Raw genomic sequence first — 22,280 nt, forward strand, 5'->3', positions numbered from 1 at the left:
TTCAGGAGGAAGCCTAGGTGGAAAGAAGTGATCCTGTAGCCTGAAGCCATGAGTATTAGGAAAAAGTGCAGGGGAAACCTGAAATTCATAAAGGCCATGGACACAGTGGGGTCCAAGCTACAAAATCCAGGGTTGCAGCCAGAAGTAGATTGCACCTGCATTTCTCATGAAAGAGGGAGCTATTTCTGTGAATACGGTGGCGTGGTGAATTGAAGAAACAAAAATAAGAGGAGGTCCAGAGAAAATTTTACAGGGGTAGAGTTGGCTTGAATGAAGAGGGAAGGGAAGGGAAGGTCTCCATGCCCACCTCTATGCTCTTCCCACCTTTTAGGAACCTTTGAAACTCTTCATCATGATTCAGTTGTGGAGTTCTGTGGGAAGCATGCATTGTCAATGTAAGACATCAATGGCATATTTGTGAAAAGTAGAAACTCAGACCTCATCCAAACATCCAAATCAGAATATGGGGGTGCCTGGGTGGCTCAGTGGGTTAAGGCCTCTGCCTTTGGCTCAGGTCATGATTCCAGGGTCCTGGGATCGAGCTCCACATCAGGCTGTCTGCTCAGCAGGGAGCCTGCTTCTGCCTCTCTCTGCCTGCCTCTCTGCCTACTTGTGATCTCTGTCAAATAAATAAATAAAATCTTTTAAAAAAATCAGAATATGAATTTTAATAGTCTCTCCAGTTCATTGTCATACACATTAACACTGGAGACGTGCACATCTAGCTCAGCCAGACTCTTCCATTATTCTACTCCTGATGTCATGTCTATAGGACATTAGTTTGATATCTGTGCTTTGTATGCTATAAGTCAGGATATATGCTCTTCACTTCCCAGATTATTTTGGGCATGGGTTATCCCATGACATCACATAATGTTAGGATGGATTTTGATCTTTGTGCAAAAATGACATTGGCATTTTGTAGAGATTGCATTTTCTATAGGTCACATCAAGATTTATTGTGTTTCAGTTATTCCAGTGAAAGAACATGGATGTGTTTCGTAGTTATTCATTCTTTGAATCCAGCACAGTATATTACACTTTTCATCGTTTCTGGTTTGACCTCTACCATTATGTTAAATTGGAAGCATTTTGTTGGGGGGGAGGGGGTTTGCTCTAAATGTATGATATCTCTGTTTGGGAGTTGTTCTTTGTTGTGTAGAAACAAAACTAATTTTTATGTGTTGATTTGCATACCAGCTTTATAAAATCCATATGAGTTTTAACAGGATTAAAACAATAAGGATTCCCAGGAGAAGCAAGGGCAGTGGAATAGGAGGATCCTAGACTCCTGTGTCTTGTCATGAGCACTACTAGGTAACTGTCAGGTCCTCCTGAATGCCCCAGACATTGGGCTGAGGAGTGACAGGACAAACTCTCCAAGTAAGAGGCAGAAGAGGCCACGTGGAAGATGGCAGATTGTGTGGAGACATGGTTTAGGGAGGAGAGGAGTATAGCATTGTGGCGGGAAGGGAGCCCGGCTGTGCAGTAGGTGTCATGACAGAGGAGCACTCCGGGGATACATTTTTGGATTCCCCAAAACCATTGGCTTGGAGAGGGAGAAGGGCTGAATTTCATGAGTTCTTGGAACCAGCACATCTTAAAGCCTGGAGGTTTAATGGTCAGCAGGTTTGGATGGGATAGAATCAGGAGGGCACTGGGGTGCTCCCGGACAGAAGGTTGGCAAACAACCTGGGGGCACCGAGCGTGGAAACAGTCATCTGAAGAACACCTGGGGCACACAGTGGGGAGAGTATTCAGTAGTCTAGGAGCACATTCCTGAGAGGAAACATTCAGTGACATGTGGCTTCCAAAACATGGGAGCCCTCTCCTGTCCTGTAGCATAAAGACTGAGTCCCACTCAGTAAGACACTGGCTGTCTGCCTTGCTTGCACCAGTCCCCACCCACTGTGATCTGAGGGAACTTCCCTTCTCAGTGAGGCTTTCCTCGGTCTCAGCAAGGTCAGCCCCTGCCCACCTCACATCTCCTGAGCAGAGAGTTCTGCAGGGCCACAGTCCTGATGGAGTAGTAAGGAGCTTGATGGAGAATTTAAGGTCATAATCATAAGGATACTCAAGGAGTTGAGAAAACAATAGTGAGAACTTTACCACAGAGATAAGAGTTAAAAAATAATTGGGTGCTTGGTGGCTCACTTGGGTAAGTACCAACTCTTGATTTCTGCTCAGATCTTGATCTCAGGCTCCTGGGATGTAGGCTCAAGTCACCCTGTGAATTCAGTGTGATGCCTGCATGTGATTCCCTCTCTCTGTAGTTCCCACCTGGAATCTTGTGAGTGCCCCCCTCAAATATATAAGTCTTTTTAAAAATCAAACATAGATGAATGATGCAGTAAGTGAGAGTAGAAAAAGGTTTGATCTAGAGAGCAGGCTTGAAGAAGCAAAAAAAATGACTTTGTCATATAAAAGGCAAATGAAGTAATACTGAATCTCAACAAGAGAGGGAGAAGAATCATGCAACACAGGATTGCATTTAGGGAACTCATTGACCCAATCAGTTGTAGTAAAATTCCTTGGTCTTGGGCTTTTCTGTCTGTGCTGCTAGAGTATTGATTCCAAGTTCAATTTTCACCCTTCTTACTGATCTCAGGAGATGTCCCATTTCTTTGGTTCATGGTTAGGAAATCAGTCTTAATAACTTGTACAATTTTAGGAATTCTCTGTTTTGTTTTTGTTTTTGTTTTTAATAAATTTCCCTAGTTGGGCGCACTGGGAAGCTCAGTGGGTTAAAGCCACTGCCTTCAGCTCAGGTCATGATGCCAGGGTCCTGGGATCAAGCCCTGCATCAGGCTCTCTGCTCAGTGGGGAGCCTGCTTATCTCTTTCTCTCTGCCATTTGTGATCTCTGCCTGTCAAATAAATAAATTAAATATTAAAAACACAAATTTCTCCATTTGTTGTTATGTAATGGTTTGTGGAGTTAAAGCATTGCCAATTTTGTTTTATTGATTGAAATTGGCATTACTTTCTGTGTTCCATTAATGCTTATCTTCTACTGTATTTATTTCACACTTTTCTTTATATCATCTCTCTACTAAGTTTCATCCTAGTCTCTTCCTTTTTTAGTTCTTCTGGTGGAAATTAAGTTGTTTGTTCCAACATTTTTCTTAATTCTGTATTGTATAACATGAAAAACTTGGGAAATGGGAAGTCTAGTAGGGAAAAACTGGCAGAAATAAACAATACAAACAATGACCAAAAACAGTAAAAAAAATTAAAATGATGATCTTTAGGGATTTCAGTAATCACGTCCCATGTGAACAATGAGTTTTGTTGTTTTTCAGTTTAGATTCCTTTACTCTAGTTTTGGTTGCATAATTGTTCTGAATAGAGAATCCAGTACTATGCTCAAAGGCAGTGGTGGGCTCACTTCATTACCTACCTGCTGATGATAGAGGAGAAGCTTGCAGACTGTCCCTACTGAATAGGTTTCAGCTTTTCATGCATTTGTGGCATTCATTAGGTTGGGGTTTCTTTCTGTCTCTCCTGTGAGTATGTTGTCTGGTATGACGATATTTGTATTCTGTCTCCCTTAATGTGATCATGTCATTTTTGCCCTTCATTCTGTCAATGTGGAGTCTTGAATTTATGGTTTTCTGTATGTTGGAGTGCCCTTAATTCCAGGTCCGTTTCCCACTTGATCATCTTGTAAAAAGGGAAAATGTGCTTTTGATTCCATTTCCTCTATTTTGTTGTGGACTTTGAGTGAATATGCATCACAGGTAGAGTTTTGCAAACTTCGTTCTTTGTAGTGTCTTTGGCTTGCATGACCTGGGAATGCTGGTGCCACAGAGAGAGTGTTCTGTTGTTTTCTCTGGTCATCACTCCTTGGAAATGTTTGAGGAGATTTGCAGTCCTTTCTCCTTTGGTGTCTGTTTGAATACCCTGTGAACTCAATTTCCAGTGAACTTAATTTCCACCAGTTTTTTTTTGTTCGGCTTTTTAATTTTATTCCCCTTTCATTTGGCTTCATGTTTGCAGATCAGCTGAGAATTTTTTTCTACTTTTCAGAGTGATGGAGTCTAAATTGGTTATACCTTTTTTGAAATGTATACTTGTCTTTTATTAACAATTTATGGGCACTGATTATCCATTGTTGCCTCTTATAATTACTTTTATTCCTACAGTCAGTTACATTGTGTCTGCTTTCACTTCTTCCCCTGTCATTTTAGTTTGTCTTTTTTGTGTTATTCTTAATTTAGTTCATGGGCTGTCAGCGTCATTGATCTTTTCTGCCAAACAACTCTTCCTGTGCTTGATATGTTCCTATTTTTACTATACCCTATTTGGTTCAGTTCAGTCTTCTCTTTCTATATCCTCTATTCTTATGCTAATTTTGAGCTCATGTGACCCTTTTCCTGATTGTTAGAGATACAGGAAAGTGATTTGTGCTACACCATGACCATACCGCAGAATTCTCTATTAGACTCTGCTGAGTACGTTGTGTGCCATGGTGTGTTTCCATGGAGAAATGAGGTCCTGATGACTCCTTCTCAGCCATCTTTCTGACTTTGTATGATTGACTTGATGCTTCTGTATTAGAACTCATCAGTATATTCTTCTGAATGTAGTCAGTGCAATGGTTTTACTCTTGTTTGGTATCTTTCAGCTGTATCTTCACATGACACCCAGAGTTTCCTGCTACAGCGGAGCATAGAAGGTTCTTTCCAGAATGGATCAATTCCCAGATACAAACATAGTGCTGTTGAGATTTTACACTTACGCATAGACTGGGACAATGATGGGGAGAGAGAAGGGCATCAAAGAAATTCTGGGCGATACACGCAAACCAAGGCAATTGCCCTTAATGAGAATCTCATTGCCCCAAATGGTGAAGGATATAAACCATTGCAGAAAACCTTCCCTTTTAAGTCAACTGTTTCTGCAGAGCAGTGTGTTTCTGTCAGCACAAGCTCCAATCAGATATTCAAACATAGCTATTTGTGGACAGACCATTTGGAACATCTGAAAAGTAACCTAGTCCATGCTGAGAATAATGATTTGAGCCATTTGGAAGATAGGACTAGTCTGACCTTAAATCAGAGATTTAGAAATGAAGAGCAAAGTGCTCAGTGGGATTCATTCAAGAGGGGCTTCACTGAGGAGTCGACCCTCCAGAATGACCAGAGGCTTTTCACTGGAGACAGATTTGCTCAATGCACTGTATCTCAGAAAACATTGAACCAGGGCTCCAGTGTTCACCGATGTGTCAGGGCTAGGTTTGCAGAGAATGAATGTGATAAATGTGGGGAAGGCTTTCATCCAAGCTCTAACCTCAGTATACTCCCTTCAGGAGACTGTCTTCATAAAGATAATGAATGTGGGAAAGCTTGTAACCAGTCTTCCAGTGTTGGTGATCATCAGAGAATTCATGAGGGAAAAAGCCCATTCACATCTAGTAAACCAGGGACCATGTTTACTCAGCCACCAAGCCTAAACATCAATGAGATAATCTCTCAGGGAGAGGAAACTTACATCTTTAAGGAATATGGTAAATCCTTTGACTGCCACTCAACACTATCTCAACATCAGCGAATGCATACTGGAGGAAAAGTATACAAATGTGAAGAAGGTGGTCAAACCTTTAAGGATTGTTCATCACTAAATGGTCATTTGCAGATCAATTCTGGAGAGAAACCTTACAAATGTCAAGAATGTGGCAAGGCTTTTAATGGTCACTCAAGTCTTAATAGACATAAACGAATTCATATTGCAGGGAAAAATTACAATGGTAATGAATGTGCCAAAGCCTTTAAATCATTCTCAGAACTTACTCAACATCACAAAATTCATTGTGTAAAAAAACCTTACCAGTGTCAAGAATGTGGCAAGGCCTTTAAACACCCTTCACACCTTACTCAGCATCATAGAATTCATACTGGAGAGAAACCTTACCAATGTCAAGAATGTGGGAAGGCCTTTAATATGCACTCTCATCTCACTCAACATTGCATAATTCATAGTATAGAGAAACCCTATAAATACCAAGAATGTGGCAAGTCCTTTAATTTGAGCTCAGGGCTTACTGAAAATCAGGGAATTCATAATGCCAAGAAAACTTATGAAAGTCAAGAATGTGGCAAGGCCTTTTATGATAGGTCAACCCTTACTCAACATCACAGAATTCACAGTGGCGAGAAGCCTTACCAATGTCAAGAATGTGGCAAGGCCTATGCCTTCCCTTCACAACTTATGCAACATCACAGAATTCATACTCGAGAGAAACCTTACCAATGTCAAGAATGTGGCAAGGCCTTTATTTGGAGGTCAAGTCTTACTGAACATTATAGAATTCATACTAAAGAGAAACCTTACCAATGTCAGGAATGTGGCAAGGCCTTTTATGACAGGTCAACCCTTACTCAACATCACAGAATTCATACTGGAGAGAAACCATACCAATGTCAAGAATGTGGCAAGGCCTTTAACCACAGCTCAATCCTTATTCGACATCACAGAATTCATAGTGGAGAAAAACCTTACCAATGTCACAAATGTGGCAAGAGCTTTAACCGGAGCTCAGCCCTTATTCAACATCACAGAACTCATACAGGAGAGAAACCTTACCAATGTCACAAATGTGGCAAGAGCTTTAACCGGAACTCAGACCTTATTCGACATCACAGAATTCATAGTGGAGAGAAACCTTACAAATGTCACGAATGTGGCAAGGCCTTTATCTGGAGGTCAAGTCTTACTGAACATTACAGAATTCATAGTGGAGAAAAACCTTACCAATGTCAAGAATGTGGCAAGACCTTAAAGGACAACTCAACTCTGATTGAACATTACAGTGTTCATACTGGAGAGAAATGTTACCAATGTCAGAAATGTGGCAGGAGCTTTAACCAGAGCTCAAGACTTATTCAACATCAAAGAATTCATTCTGGAGAGAAACCTTACCAATGTCAAGAATGCGGCAAGGCCTTTAACTGCCTTTCACACCTTACTCGACATCATAGAATTCATACTGAAGAGAAACCTTACCAATGTCCGGAATGTGGCAAAGCCTTTAACGTGCACTCACACCTCAGTCAACATAGCAGAACCCATACCAGAATGAAACACTATAAATACCAAGAATGTGGCAAGGCCGTTAACTGGTGCTCAAGGCTTACTCAAAATCAGGGAATTCCTAATGGAAAGAAATCTTACCAATGTCAAGAATGTGGCAAGACCTTTAACCACAGCTCAGACCTTACTCGACATCACAGAATTCATACTGGAGAGAAACCTTACCAATGTCAAGAATGCGGCAAGGCCTTTAGCCACAGCTCAAGCCTTACTCAACATTACAGAATTCATACTGGAGAGAAACCTTACCGATGTCAAGAATGTGGCAAGTCCTTTATCCACAGCTCAACCCTTATACGACATCACAGAATTCACACTGGAGAGAAACCTTACCGATGTTGTGAATGTGGCAAGAGCTTTAACCGGAACTCAGGCCTTATTCGACATCATAGAACTCATAGTGGAGAGAAAACTTAACAAGTCATGAATGTGGCAAGGCCTTTAAGGACCGCTTAGCCCTGACTCAGCATCACAGGGTTCATCCTGGAGAGAAATCTTACCAACGTCAAGAATGGTGTTAGGCCTTTGCAGGCACTCTGTCCTCGTTAAACATCATAATATCCATATTAGATAGAAAGCTTACCAGTGTACAGAATGTAATAAGAGGGATGCCTGTGTGGCTCAGTCAGTTAGGGCACTCCCTTGGGCTCAGGTTATGATCCCAGAGTCCCGGGATTGAGCTCTGCATCAGGCTCCCTGCTCAGCAGGCAGCGTGCTTCTCCCTCTCCCCCTGCCTGACCCTCCTCACTATGTGTGCTTTCTCTCCATCTCTCTGTCAAATAAGTAAATAAAATCTTTAAGAAAAAAGAAAAAAAAAAAACATGAGAAAAATCAGTTAAGGAGTGCTCACCCATTCATGCCTATGAGAGAATTCATATTGGACCATAACCTCCCAAATATAACCAGGGTGGCAAGGCCCTTGTCCAGCATGCACACCTTCTAAACAGAGAATTCATATTGGATGAATGATGTGGCCAAACTCCTAGCAGGCACACAACCCTTACTGCACATCACAGAATTCACCCTGCAGAGAAAATTATAGATGTAATGAATGTGTGAGAGTGCTAAGGACTGCTCCCTCCTCACTCCATATGAGAGATTTTATTTATTTATTTATTTTTTTAAAAGATTTTATTTGACAGAGAGATTTTAAAAAGGAGAGTTAGTGTACAAATACTAAGAATGTGTCTGACCTCTCAGTGGGACTCCCAACTTTCTTAACATCGTTGTTTTCATACAGGAGTGAAAGTGTGAAATGTAAAGAATCTGGCCAAGCCTGTAGCTGGAATTCAGTGCTTACTCAGTATCTCAAAATGCATAGTAGATTCGAACCCTTGGAACATCGTGAATGTGGAAAGATTTTCATTTTAGTACATTGGAGCACACACCAGGGGGTGCATTAAGAGAAGTCAGTAGAAAATTAGCAGTGTTTAGAAAACTATTGAATTGAACACCTGATGCCAATGAATGTTACAGAAATCAAACATTATTTACTCTATTCAAACATTACTCTCTATGAAAATAGTGATTATAAGGAAAAATCAAACTTACACACTTAGAAAATGTATGTGGTATTCTGTTGCAACAGATTTAGCGGATTGACTTTTTCATATATATAAGGATTTCAGTATTTTTTAGTTTTTTACATTAACCCTATTTGAGATTTGTGAATAATGTATGAATGTATTTCCTCTGAAATCACTCCAGAAAATTCTTCCTTTCCTTGTAGGTGTGTAAGACCACGTGGTTGATTGTTGCTACATCAAATTAGATGTCCTGCTCCATTAAGTGGGACCCATGCGTACCTAATTTTCCATGGAAGATGACTGTATGATATAAAACATATGAAGTATATCTCAGTGGAGATGGTGCTTATGGTTATAACATTGATGTAAGATTCCATGGAAGAGGTGTTCGGAGCACACACTTCTGCATGCATTGAAACTAAATAACTTACTCAATATTAGAAATAAGAGGTTTTCCTGATTGTTCTTTAAGGAAAAAGAGGTAGCCCGTCAATAAACTACCAATGTATCTCCCTAAGTGCAATCGTTAGAGAGTATGACTTGATGTGGTTAAATGAGGAAACCCTGACAGATGACTGCAGGAGGGTAGCTAACTCTTCTTTACAATGCCATACCATTGAACATAGACATTTCTGAGGAATGTACCTCTGTCCTGAAATTTTTGGAAACAGGTACTCCATATCCTTCTGAAAACACTCGAATGCTTTTGCACATGTGTTCTGTATTTCGAATGGTGACAATAGAGTGGATTTGAAATGCATAACTTAGTGTTTGTGTGAACTTGATACATTTTCATTAATAAAACCTAGGGTGTTTTAACATCTGGATATAGGTGTGTCATAAATGATGTATGATCCTACATCTAGTGTTCATTTATCTCATTGAAGTTTGTAGGGATCTAATTGAGTCAATCACCTATATGATACTGGAGTAAAACAATATACTAGGAATCCATTTTCTCTGAAGGTTTAAGTTGTCTGAAGGTTTAAGGGATAACTGATTATTTTTCCCCTAGTCTATGCTGTGATTTTCTCCTCTTTGTGAATACAATGATATTAACCATGGGTGTATTACCGAGGTATGTAACCATGGGTGTTTTACCTCACAAATCTGTGTTACTGCTACTTGGCATCAATTTATGTAGCCAACATTTTTGAAGGTCCTTGCACTGACAGGAGCCATTCTCAAGAGTGCAGTCCCCAGTCACCACACTGCAGGGTGTCAAGTTAGTGGAATGTCTCATAAGACATCTGCACTCTGTTCTTGTGAGCCACCATCTCTCTTTCTCCCAATGCTTTCCTTCCCATGTCCCTTAGAGAAGACTTCCCCTCCCCCAGAGCTTCCCTAAATCTGTTTCAGTTGGAATGGCATATTCTGGACTTAGACTTTGGACTCTCTAGCACTGCACCATGGACCCAAATGAAGTCATGTGCCCCATGTCCTAAACTGAGTGGTATTTTGATGTGTCTGTGAGGTGTACATGCGCATATGACCATGTTATGTGTGTCATAGATACCCCATAAGAAAGAGAAATCTATCCCAATAGGAGTGACGTGGTAGCCCGGGGAAGAGACAGAAAATATTCAAGATGAAGAATTAGCATGTAGAGGAGGAGAAGTGTCCCTAGTTTCCCAAGGGACTCCCTAGATGTAGAAAAATAACTTCTAATTGTTTACGACCTAGTTATCTCCAGATCTCCAGTTGAATTTCCTCATTCTTCTTTCCAGCTACATAGGCACCACAACCATTCCTTTTTGCCTGTGCTGTGGAGAGAGCGTCCTTAGAAAATGCTTCATTGAGATTAGACAGGTGGAAAGCTGATGGGTATTAGGACATTTAGCACGGGGATGTGGGATGTGAATCTAAGTAAAATTTGAGGAAGGTACCATCCTTCAAGAGAAAGACAAGACCTATTAAAATGAAATGTGAGGAACTCTTTCCAATGTGGGGAGGGACCTGGAGGTGACTCCCTTTAGTCACTGCAAAGGCACAAGGAGCTCTTGCTGGTGTCATCTGATGAATACATATAATGGGGGAAAGAATTGACTAATGTGGGTTTCTCAGGAGTAGAGAAGTCCTGCTTTATCCTGATGATTTGATTGATCTCCTCTGTCTTCCTGAGGACTAATGCTGCTGGAAGTCAGTGATTACACTACTTTCCTTGCCTAGATCCATGACAAGGGATGGAGGAGGGTATTGGATGATGCAATCATGTGGACAGCTTTAAGATGTCACATGGTAGAATAGATGTTTGAGATGAAGAATCCTTCTGGACAGTGGAATAGGCAGGATCTGCAAGACATGTGCTGTGGTTACTCTCAAGCCCTCATTTCCCAGGGAGATCACCCCAGTCAAGGTCAGATCCAGTGTGGTTGGGTGATCTTCAGGGAAGCTGCTTCACTGCTGTGTGGGACTTTCCTCCCTTTTCTCAGCACCATAATGAGTGTAGTTCTGTATTGTGGGTCTTTGCATGGCATGGATTTGTTGGTGAAGCAGTTCAGCAGTGAGAAGCAGTGAGTATATCTGCTTGAAACAGTCCAACCCAAGCGTTTATTGACCCCTCAATGAATAAAAAAGAAAGATAGAAATCAAAAGACATATTTATAACCCTAAAAGTGATGAAATCTTGCCATTTGCCACAAGATGGATAGAGCTGGGGTGTATTCTTCCAAGTGAAATAATTCAAAGAAAGACAAGTATTGTATCATTTCACTCATGTTTGGAATTCAGAAAACAAAACAAGTGAGCAATCGGAAAGAAAAGAGAAAGGGAGAGGCAATGCATGAAATAAACTTTTTAAAAAATGATTTTATTGTTTTTACAGAGAGACAGTGAGAGCGGAAACGAAAGGAGTGGGAGTGGGAGAGGGAGAAGTAGGCACTATGTTGACCATGGAGCAGGATTTGAGGCTTGATGCTGGAACCTTAGGATCGGGACCTGAGCTGAAAACAGATACTCAATGACTGAGCCACCCAGGCACACCAAGAAACAGATTCTTAACTTTGGAAAACAACCTGATGGTTGCCAGAGTGGACATGGTTTAGTGGATGCATTAAGTAAATAATGGGGATTAAGGACTGCCCCTGTGATAGTCATAGAATGTTATATGGAATTGTATAATCACTGTTGTACACCTTAATCAAATATTACTTCATATGTTAACAAAGTGGAATATAAGGAATAATCTTAAACATATTTTGTGTTTTGCACATTTAAGAGATTTTTTTTGTTTTATATTGTCTGACTTGTAGCTGTTGCCCAAAATACACCTTTGCCCACAAATAGAAATACTTATTGTTCTCCCTTCCTCATTCTTCCCAAATTCAGAAAGTTTTGGTGACTGTTCTTAATTTTTATGCCATTATATGTTTTAGCTCTGAATGAATATGCTAATCAGAGTGATCTTACTATATTTCATGTTATGGTTTTCTCTGTAGTTAGTCTGCCTAAATTCAAAGTGCTTAGTATGTTAAGTGGCTGATTCTTCTACACTTCCCTTGATGGAATACCTAAATTATTGGTGTCCTGAATGGAAATCCCTGTGGGATGGCTGTTGGATGCTGAAGCTGACTCTGCCGCTGTCTACTGAGAGGAACTACTGTCGTTTTTGTGTTTGGATTCATTCAGAATCTTACTGCAAGAATGCATCATTTCAATGGGTTACATTGTGAAGGATTTAAAATTTTAGGGGTGTCTGGGTGGCTCAGTGGGTTAGGCCTCTGCCTTCAGCTCAGGTCATGAACTCAGGGTCCTGGGATTGAGCCCTGCATCAGGCTCTCTGCTCAGCGGGGAGCCCGCTTTCCCCCCCAACCCTGCCTGCCTCTCTGTCTACTTGTGATCTCTCTCTCTGTCAAATAAATGAATAAAATCTTTAAAAAAAGAATTTTAAATTTCAAAAGACAGTTTTATCTGTGCCACAGACTTGCAATTTGTGCTTCTCCTAACTCTAAAGTGTGTTGTGGCCATGCAGTATTACAAAAGAAAAGTACCTTCCTTTTAGTAGATTCATAACTGAATTCCTAGTGATTTTTTAAAATTATTTATTTATTTATCAGAGAGAGAGGGAGAGAGAGCAAGCATAGGCAGACAGAATGGCAGGCAGAGGCAGAGGGAGAAGCAGGCTCCCTGCTGAGTAAGGAGCCTGATGTGGGACTCGATCCTGGGATGCCAGGATCATAACCTGAGCCGAAAGCAGCCGCTTAACCCACTGAGCCACCCAGGTGCCCCTAGTGTTCTTAATGCTAACTTTTTGATATACACAGTCCCTTTACAGTAACTTTTAAATTTTTTTCTCTTTGGTTTATGACAACTTAATTCTAGGATTTATTTTGTAGTCTTAACATAGAACAATTGCTTTTTAAAAATTCTTATGAGATGGGGTGCCTGGGTGGCTCAGTTGTTGTCTGCCTTCAGCTCAGGTCATGATCCCAGGGTCCTGGGATCAAGCGCTGCATTGGGCTCCCTGCTCTGTGGGAAGACTGCTTTTTCCTCTCCCACTCCCTCTACTTGTGTTACATCTCTCGCTTTGTCTCTCTCTGTCAAATAAATAAATCTTTAGAAAAAAATTCTTTTTTTTTAAATTTTTTATTTTTTATAAACATATATTTTTATCCCCAGGGGTACAGGTCTGTGAATCACCAGGTTTACACACTTCACAGCACTCTAGAAAAAAATTCTTATGAGAGAGACTACACTTGTTACTGGTGGTGTTGGGGGAGGGCAGTGGCAAAGGGAGAGAATTTTAAGTACCCTCCACCCTGGGGACAGAGCCAATCCTGGGGTTCCATCTAACCCTGAGATCTTGACCTCAGCCCCATCAAGAGTCAGCTGCCTATCCAACTTAGCCTCCGGTTTTCCTTTTTTTTTTTTTTTTTTTTAAAGATTTTATTTATTTATTTGACAGAGAGAAATTACAAGTACACTGAGAGGCAGGCAGAGAGAGAGAGAAGGAAGCAGGCTCCCCGCTGAGCAGAGAGCCCAATGCGGGACTCGATCCCAGGACCCTGAGATCATGACCTGAGCCGAAGGCAGCGGCTTAACCCACTGAGCCACCCAGGCGCCCTCCGGTTTTCCTTTTTAAATAATTTATTTTGATTCCAATTAATTAACATAACATGTTTTCGGTTTCAGGTGTTGAATTTAACGATTCCACAGTTCTGTACCTCCCCCAGTACTCACCAGGTGTATGTCCCCCTTAATCTTTGAAATGGAGTCTCCCTGAAGCATGAATGCAGCCGTGTGATTTTTTTTTTTTAAAGATTTTATTTATTTATTTGACAGAGATGACAAGTAGGCAGGCAGAGAGAGGGGGAAGCAGGCTCCCCGCTGAGCAGAGAGCCCAATTCGGGGCTTGATCCCAGGACCTTGAGATCATGACCTGAGCCGAAGGCAGAGGCTTCACCCACTGAGCCACCCAGGCGCCCCCAGCCACATGATTTTTGTTCCACTTGATTCTATTATGTGGTTTCCCGTTTCAGTCACCAGGACCACTATAGAAAGACCACTTCATCTTTTACAGTGAGACACCTGCAGTATTTCCTGGAATGGCTAAAAGAAAAAGGATAACAGCAATTTTCAGTGAGAATGTTGAGGAATTAGAATTCTCATATCGCTGATGGGAGAGTCAAAAGGACATTCACTTCAGAATGTGTGGCAGTTACTTATGAAAAGAAACATTTACCAACTGAAGGGGAACGATTTGTCACCCTAAAATGTATCTGGCATAAGCATTATTTTAGGCTGATTATTTTAAATAAAAGTCAGATTAAGGAAAGGCTCTGAAATCCTGTGTTTACTTTTGGAAGACTTTTGCATTTGTAAGGAGAAGCTCTGCCTGTAAGGTGTCTCTGTGTAGCAGAAAGAGGGAGAATGTGTCTCCAGAAACTCCAGTGAATCTTCATCTGTCACCACCACAGCCTTGGTTAATGTGCTTTGCCTAGTCACCTCCGCAATTACGTTCCAATAGGATCACATGTGGAGTTTCAAAAAGGATCTTCTCGTGGCTCAGGGGGTTAAGCCTCTGCCTTCGGCTCGGGTCATGATCCCAGGGGCCTGGGATCGAGTCCCGCATGGGGCTCTCTGCTCAGCAGGGAGCCTGCTTCTCCTCATCTCTCTCTCTGTCTGTCTCTCTGCCTATTTGTGATCTCTCTCTCTGTCAAATAAATAAAATCTTTAAAAAAAAAAAAAAAAAAAAAAAAAAGGATCTTCTCTGTTAGTCTCCCACTCAGATTCTGTTGGTCAGTTTGGGTGGAAACAATCCTGTTGCATTAATTAAGGGCTCCAGGTAATTCTCAGTGAGGCCAGGGGTAAGCACGAGGGCTTCAGGTTATTTTATGAGAGTGAGAGCAGGCTTTGGCTCATGGAGAGGCAACATGGTCTCTGCTACGTGAGTCTGGGAGGGTCAGGACCATGCAGCATATGGTGCCTATGCGCTCTCTGTCTCTCTGGGCATTTTGGGAGCGGAGCCCCCCTGGAATTAGAGAAGGAAAATTCAGGGCCTGGTGTTCAAGTAGGAACTCCAAGTTTCTGCATAGCTCTGACACAAAGCACTAGGATGTTGGGTCTATCTGCATGTCAGGGTCTTGTCTTCAGGAGAGCAGTTTACAGATGAAGAGTTTGTATTGGTGGGTTGAGGGGCATTTTTTCCTGATAGAGCTGTGACTTCTCTACAAAAACCTTATGAGAAAAAAAAATCTACAGGATGAAGTGAAAGAAGAAATGGCCGGCCAGTTCTCAGGTAAGCCTAGCATGCCAAGTCAGAAGTCTAGTCATGTTTTTCTCCTGAAATTCCTTGCATTTAGAAATTGCAAATGTTGGTTGCTCTAGTCCTGATGTTTCTGGTGCATGTGTTCTTGAATGTAGTATTCATTTTCTGAAGTGATACCATAGGCTCGGTCTTTAGAACACTACTCCCCTATATCCCAGATAACCCCTACCTCCCCTACCTCCCTTCTCTGCCTTCTTTCCAACCTGGCTGCAGTAGGCCATCAGCAGTTGTCACTTTGAATTAAAGTCCTGCAAGTATTGAAAATATTCCCGTGGTGGCATATCCAGAGGGGAAGGTGTGTGGCGTCTAAGATTCCCGTTGCTGATGAGGTCTGGTCCTGGTTTATCAGGGAAGGGAAACATTTCTCATTTAGGGCCTGTCTGTATGCTTTACCAGGTCTGTGTAGCCCAGGAGGAAGAAAATGCACAAATAAAATGATGGATATAGGGTCCAGAATAACGTGGAAGTTGCTCAGATTAAAAAAGTGGGGGGAGGAGATTGTTGAATCTTCCCCTTTAGAATGTGAAAAAGATGGGAAGCCTGGGTGGATCAGTCCATTAAGCAGCTGCCTTCAGCTCAGGTCATGATCCCAGGGTCTTGGGATTGAGTCCCCCATTGCGCTCCTAGCTCAGCAGGAGCCTGCTTCTCTCTCCACCTCTGCCTGCCACTCTGCCGGCTTGTGTGCACATGCTCTCTCTCTCTCTCTCTCTCTCTGACCAAAAAATAAATAAAATATTTTTTTAAAAAATAATGTAAAAAAGATGTTCTATGTAGAATACACTAGAGGTTTGCCTGGGTGGCTCAGTCAGTTTCGCACTGGACTGTTGATTTCAGTTCAGGTCATGATCTCCAGATCCTAGAATCTAGGATCTCCTAGATCCTAGAATCCTGGTTCCCTGCTCAGTGGGGAGTCTCTTTGACTCAGTGGCTCAGTCAGTTTTGCACTGGACTGTTGATTTCAGCTCAGGTCATGATCTCCAGATCCTAGAATCTAGCATCTCCTAGATCCTAGAATCCTGGTTCCCTGCTCAGTGGGGAGTCTCTTTGAGATTCTCTCCCTCTAATTCTGGCCCTCCCCTCCTCCTTCTAAAATATAAATCTTTTAATAAAAATAGACATTAAAAAAATACAGTAGGTATTACAGCACGTGGTGTCTAAATGTGGTATCTCTGAGAGTCAGATGGGGACCCCGAATGTGGGTCAATGATTGGGTGGAAGTCAGTCAAGTAGGCACTGAGAAGAATTCACCTGAGGCAGAACAAAGGTATTAGAAGTTTATTGAATACACTGCAAGAGAGCAGCAGGCAGGACAGCAGAGGAGAGGCTGTCTATAAGGAGCCTTTAAACACAGGGTTTAAATGGGGAAGGTGGGGGTTATGGGAGCTTATCCAATTTTCCCTTTTCTGGTCACTGTACCTGGTTTTCAGTAGCCCGGTGGTTGCTCAGGGCCCATGGTTACTTTGAGGTGGGTACCCTGATGGGCCTGTCTGTATTCAACCATAGGGGTGCTGGGGGCCCTTTCTCCATTCCTTTGATCAAGTCTGCTTCCCTAAAAGCAGCCTCAATAGAAACTATAGGTGATTTAACATCATTTATATCCACTATTTTCATAATTAGATTTCTAGTCTGCATTACTGTTCTCAGACCACAAGAAAACACCAGTGATAACGTGTCCTTTGGTGGGCCTTGGGCACTGAGATCAAGTTGTTGACATACACCTAATGTTAACTGCTTTTATTGGCTTGTTGCTCTTTGCCAGATTCCTCCCCTATAGTGTTCATATTCCCCATCTTACATTTGTACAGACCTTAGGTGTACAGAGTGATAAGCAGAAACCATCACATTTCAGATGAAAACTTCTTTCTCCTGAGTTTCTTTTGCTTGGAGTCTTTCCTTCTTTTAACTCCACCCTTATATTTTACCAAAACAGCAAATACCATGAATTAACCCAGCTGTTGACTTGAATTATAAAAGTAACATGATTTAACATGAAAATAAGAAACTTTCTACAAATCTCTGACAGTAGTAAATTGCAATGTATAATGTATATAGGAGTCCTACAGAGCAACAAACTCATGTGAAACAAAAATGTTTTAATACCTTTAAAATCCAAATATTTCTTAAATCATTCATGAAAAAGCATCCCAAGTCAGAATTAAGCCCTCAGTCAAGCATTAGGAAGCTACATTACAGCTATTTAATGTACAAAGAGTCTTCTTTTCCTAGTCACTTCATCCAATGTCTGTTCCAGAATCATACAGACTTAAGCTTCTCTCCACCGCATGCCACCATTTCTTCAGACCCTGAAAACTGAATTCGTTGAACACCAGAAATATGACATTGTATAAACGTAACATTTTGTTGATCCTCTGTAAGTTCTTCACTTAGTCCATCTGTAGCTATGAGTCTTCCACCAACTCCTTTCTCTCCTTTCATAGCCTCTCTGAATTTCTGAAAGGATAATTTTATTTATTTATTTTTAAAGATTTTATTTATTTGACAGAGATCACAAGTAGGCAGAGTTAGGCAGAGAGAGAAGAGGAAGCAGGCTCCCCGCCAAGCTGAGAGCCTGATATGGGACTCGATCCCAGGATCCTGGGATCATGACCTGAGCCGAAGGCAGAGGCTTTAACCCACTGAGCCACCCAGGCGCCCCTGAAAGGATAATTTTAGAAGTTCAACAGAACCATCACAGCCTGAGGTCAGCATGGCAAAGAGAATTTCTTCTCCCTTGATTGCCCTCCATTTCTCTTGATGGCATCTTTCATTTGCTTCAGATGTTACAAAGCTGATGAGCTCACTTACTCATTCTTGAAAACAGTCCTTGGCATTTTACAATCCTTCCTGTTTGAGGTATGACATTTTTCATTATCCTTGCTACATTTGCAGTTGGAAGATAGATATCGCATTCTCTGAAACTGTCTTTTGAACCATTTGTGTCTTCAGATCATTCACGCTGTGCTCAGTGTCATCATGAGGCTGAATCACATCGTGGCTTCCTCCCATGTAGTGTGCAGCTGTGCCTAGTAGAGAAGCATCTGTCGTAGCACTGTCGCCATTGGTTGTCATGAAATACTGTGAGAACCGTGTTGTCAGTGGTGTTCAGAAACACCTTTCTAAAAAGGGGTCTGATCTTTGCCCAACTTCAGCCTTTGAGGCAAGTCCAGGGACCACAAGCCGCCAGAAGGCTGCATTTTTTACATGTAAGCCAGACTGCGGGGAGACCAAATCCACTCCTCCCTCCCGGGCACCTCCGTTCCTACCCAGGCAGGTTTGCAGGCTGACCCTAGCCCCTCCGCCCCTGTGGGCTGACTGTCAGGCCAACCATGGCATGCATCACCCTACTCCTTGACCCAGGCCAGGCTAGCGCCCAACACCTGTTGGGCATCTACCCGCCCAGGGCACTGGGGCAAAGATACCCAGCCCTGCCATGCCCCTGCTAGCTGTTGGGAGCCCCCCACCCCCACCCTGACTCTGTGCACCAGCCTTGCTAAGGGCCCAGGGTCGGGAATGGGGTCCAGGCCAGTGTCTCCCACCCAGCTCACCGCACAAAATGGAGCCGGCTGGGGTACCATTGAGAGGAGGTCTGACGGTGCCCTCTGGAGCTCCCTCCTCAGCCTTGGGCCAGGAGCTCCTCTGAGCAAGAGGAAGCCTTACCTGCCTCCAGCAGCACAAAGCTGCCTGCAGCCAGAGCAGCCTGCCCCCATTCTGGCCCCAGCCCAGGGCGGGGGTGGGAGGGAGGCAGGTATAGGAGGAAGGCCAATGGCACTGGCCATGGCAGCATTGGGATAGGCAGGAGATTTCTTTCTTTCTTTCTTTCTTTCTTTCTTTCTTTCTTTCTTTCTTTCTTTCTTTCTTCCTTCCTTCCTTCCTTCCTTCCTTCCTTCCTTCCTTTCTTTCTTTCTTTCTTTCTTTCTTTCTTTCTTTCTTTTTTAAAGATTATATTTGCTGGGGCATCTTGGTGGCTCTCTGGGTTAAGCATCTGCCATGGGCTCAGGTCAGGATCCCACAGTCCTGGGATGGAGCCCTGCATCTGGCTCTGGACAGTGGGGACTGTGCTTCTGCCTCTCCCTCTCCCTCTCCCACTGCTTGTGTTCCCTCTCTTGCTGTCTCTCCCTCTGTCAATAATAATAACATAACTTTAAAAAGATGACATTTATTATTTGATAAAGATAGCAAATGAGCAGTGGTGGAGGGTGACCTCAGAGTCAGATCCAGGGCTCAATCCCAGAACCCTGGGATCACAATTTGACTTGAAGGTGGACAGTTAACTGAGCCACCCAGATGCACCTTTCTTGTATTCTCTGAGGAAAAGAACACAATCAAAGAAGTGCAGATAAAATTAAATTTCCTTTTACTTGCAGCCCATTGCTAAACTCTTGAGACAGGCACAGTGTGACATTCCTCAAGGTGTTCACAATGATGGCAATGTTGTTTTGTTGGAGGTAAAAAGTAACCTTAGCTTGTCATTAGCCAGACCTCTAGGATCCTGTAAGTCCTCTTTAACATAGGATAATCCCTTTGAAAACTGTCTTTATGGCTACCCCCTGAATATATGTTGGCAATCATCCCCCAAGCATAGAGCCCACTGATAGATATCTGAAGGGTCCATGACTAAGGTTTTACAAGATAGTCATATGTGACCTCATCATGATACCACTTTCAAGGTCCTGGAAACCTTGCTTCCAAATTCATTAGAGACTTCTGTTGTTCCCTCAACCCCCTCCCCCACTGAACATACATCATCAGTCACTGCTCACAAACCTAGTATAGCTCTTTCTACCCACAGGTCCTGTCGCCATATTTAATAATACCACTTTTTTGCACCAAAGACATCTTAATGATTTCTTCATCGTTCACTCCTGAACCCCAACATTTCACATCAAAAAAATCTCAAGAATTCTTTCTTGACCAGTGGCTCCTGTCCCACATCCCTGTTTGCACTGAATAGGGAGAGCTCTCACCTTTGTGTAGTTGATATATTTGACTTCTGGGGGTGGAGGTTCTTAGGCAGCCAGCCCTCTGTCCCATTGGTTTTTCTTTTCTCCACATTAATGTCATGGACATACACTTCTTCTTCTTCTTTTTTTTTTAATAACAAGTTTTTTTTTTTTTAAGATTTATTTATTTGACAGAGAGAGAGATCACAAGTAGGCAGAGAAGCAGGCAAAGAGAGAGGGAGAAGCAGGCTCCCTGCTGAGCAGAGCCTGATGTGAGGCTCAATCCCACAACCCTGAGATCATGACTTGAGTGGAAGGCAGAGGCTTAACCCACGAGCCACCCAGGACATACATTTCTGTTTAGCTCTTTGTGTTTTCAGAAAAAGAGAAAAATCACATAATTAACATTTTTAAAAAGATTTATTTATTTATTTGACAGACAGAGATCCCAAGTAGGCAGAGAGGCAGGCAGAGAGAGGTGGGGGGAAGCAGGGTCCCTGCTGAGCAGAGAGCTGGATGTGGGGTCCTATCCCAGGACCTTGAGATCATGACCTGAGCCAAAAGCAGAGGCTCAACCCATTGAGCCACCCAGGTATCCCCATAATTAACTTTTTGAGGGTCTTAAAATCCTGAAATATAATAGATCACAAATGATCATTGAAACAAAACTTTTTAATGAAATACCATGTTGAGGAATCATGGATTAAAATAGCCAAGAAAGGGGTACCTGGGTGGTTTAGTGGGTTAAAGCCTCTGCCTTCAGCTCAGGTCATGATCCCAGGGTCCTGGGATTGAGCCCCACCCCTGGCTCCCTGCTCAGCAGGAAGCTTGCTTCTGCCTCTCCCACTGCCCCTACTTGTGCTCCCTCTCTTGCTCTGTCTTCCTCTGTCAAATAAAGAAATAAAATCTGTTTTTACAAAGTATGGATGTGTGCATGAAAAGTAAATAGGTAGATCAATTGGGTGCCTGGGTGGGTCAGTTAAATAAATGCCTTCAGCCCAGGTCATGATCCTGGAGTCCAAGGATCAAGTCCCAAATATGGCTCCCTGCTTTTGGGGGCAACTGCTTCTCCCTCTGACCCTGCCCCCTTTTGTGCTGTCTCTCTCATTCTCTCTCTCTCAAACAAACAAAAAGTAGATCAATTTTATTTAGACCCCTTCTTGTTTCCCTCATTCTTCTCCAGTTTGACACCTGCTGTGAACAGTGCTTTAAGGTCCTCTCTGTATATTGATCTGCATGTCATTTTAGATAGACTCTATAAAGGTCAGAAAACCTGGGTGAAAACCCAATCACTTCCATGTTACTGGATGTCTGACAAAATATTCCCCCCAAAATAGAAGAAGAATTTATTAATTCATTATTTATTGATTTATTATAATTAATTTATTATTTTTGTTATCATTAATTTATTAATTATAAAGATATGACTATATTATAATTAATTATTAATTATGATTTTATTGATCATAAAGATATAATTATATTATATTTATATAATTATATAAATTATATAATCATATATAAATTATATAATTATAATAATATATAATTATATTATAATTAACTGTTTATTATAATTAATTTATTATTCATTAATTTAATTTATGAATTACTGTTATATGGTCTTGGGTAACTAGGAAATGGTGAGAAAGGATTGTTGTTGGCTTTCTTGCTCTTCCAGTAACATCTATAATGGGTATAAAACCCATTCAGGGAGCACCTCTGTGGCTCAGTCAATTAAGCATCTGCCTCCAGCTTCGGTCATGGTCCCAGGATCCTGGGCTGGAGCCCTGCATTGGGCTCCCTGCTCAGGGGGGAGTCTGCTTATCTCTCTCCCTCTGTAACCCCTGCCTTCCTCAAGTCATCTCTTGTGTTCTCTCTCAAACAAAAAAAAAGATTTTAAAAAATAATTAAAAGCATTTTTTACCTGTTCCAAATCCTCCAAGACTTCTTGTCT

At 42.0% G+C, this 22,280-nt stretch overlaps 1 protein-coding gene and 1 pseudogene across 15 annotated transcripts in view; one reads left to right on the forward strand and one right to left on the reverse strand.

Annotated features, from left to right (window-relative positions):
* Positions 1-13,479, forward strand: part of LOC131817370 (KRAB domain-containing protein 5-like) — a 36,824-nt gene extending 23,345 nt beyond the window's left edge. For 9 of the 15 annotated variants that reach the window (XM_059150634.1, XM_059150633.1, XM_059150636.1 and 6 more), the window contains one exon: positions 4,627-7,911. In XM_059150634.1, coding sequence (XP_059006617.1) covers positions 4,627-7,508 — 2,882 coding nt within the window. In that variant the 3' untranslated portion in view covers positions 7,509-7,911. Of the gene's footprint in view, positions 1-331; positions 3,506-4,626; positions 7,912-8,820; positions 9,445-11,441 lie in introns of those variants that run through there. The other 6 variants (XM_059150641.1, XM_059150642.1, XM_059150644.1 and 3 more) reach the window with 6 other exon arrangements.
* A 4,157-nt stretch (positions 13,480-17,636) lies between these two features.
* Positions 17,637-18,452, reverse strand: LOC131817698 (nuclear transcription factor Y subunit beta-like; annotated as a pseudogene).
* Positions 18,453-22,280: the final 3,828 nt, after the last annotated feature.

This window comes from Mustela lutreola, chromosome 16, assembly GCF_030435805.1.
Source record: "Mustela lutreola isolate mMusLut2 chromosome 16, mMusLut2.pri, whole genome shotgun sequence".
Taxonomy (NCBI): Eukaryota; Metazoa; Chordata; class Mammalia; order Carnivora; family Mustelidae; genus Mustela; species Mustela lutreola.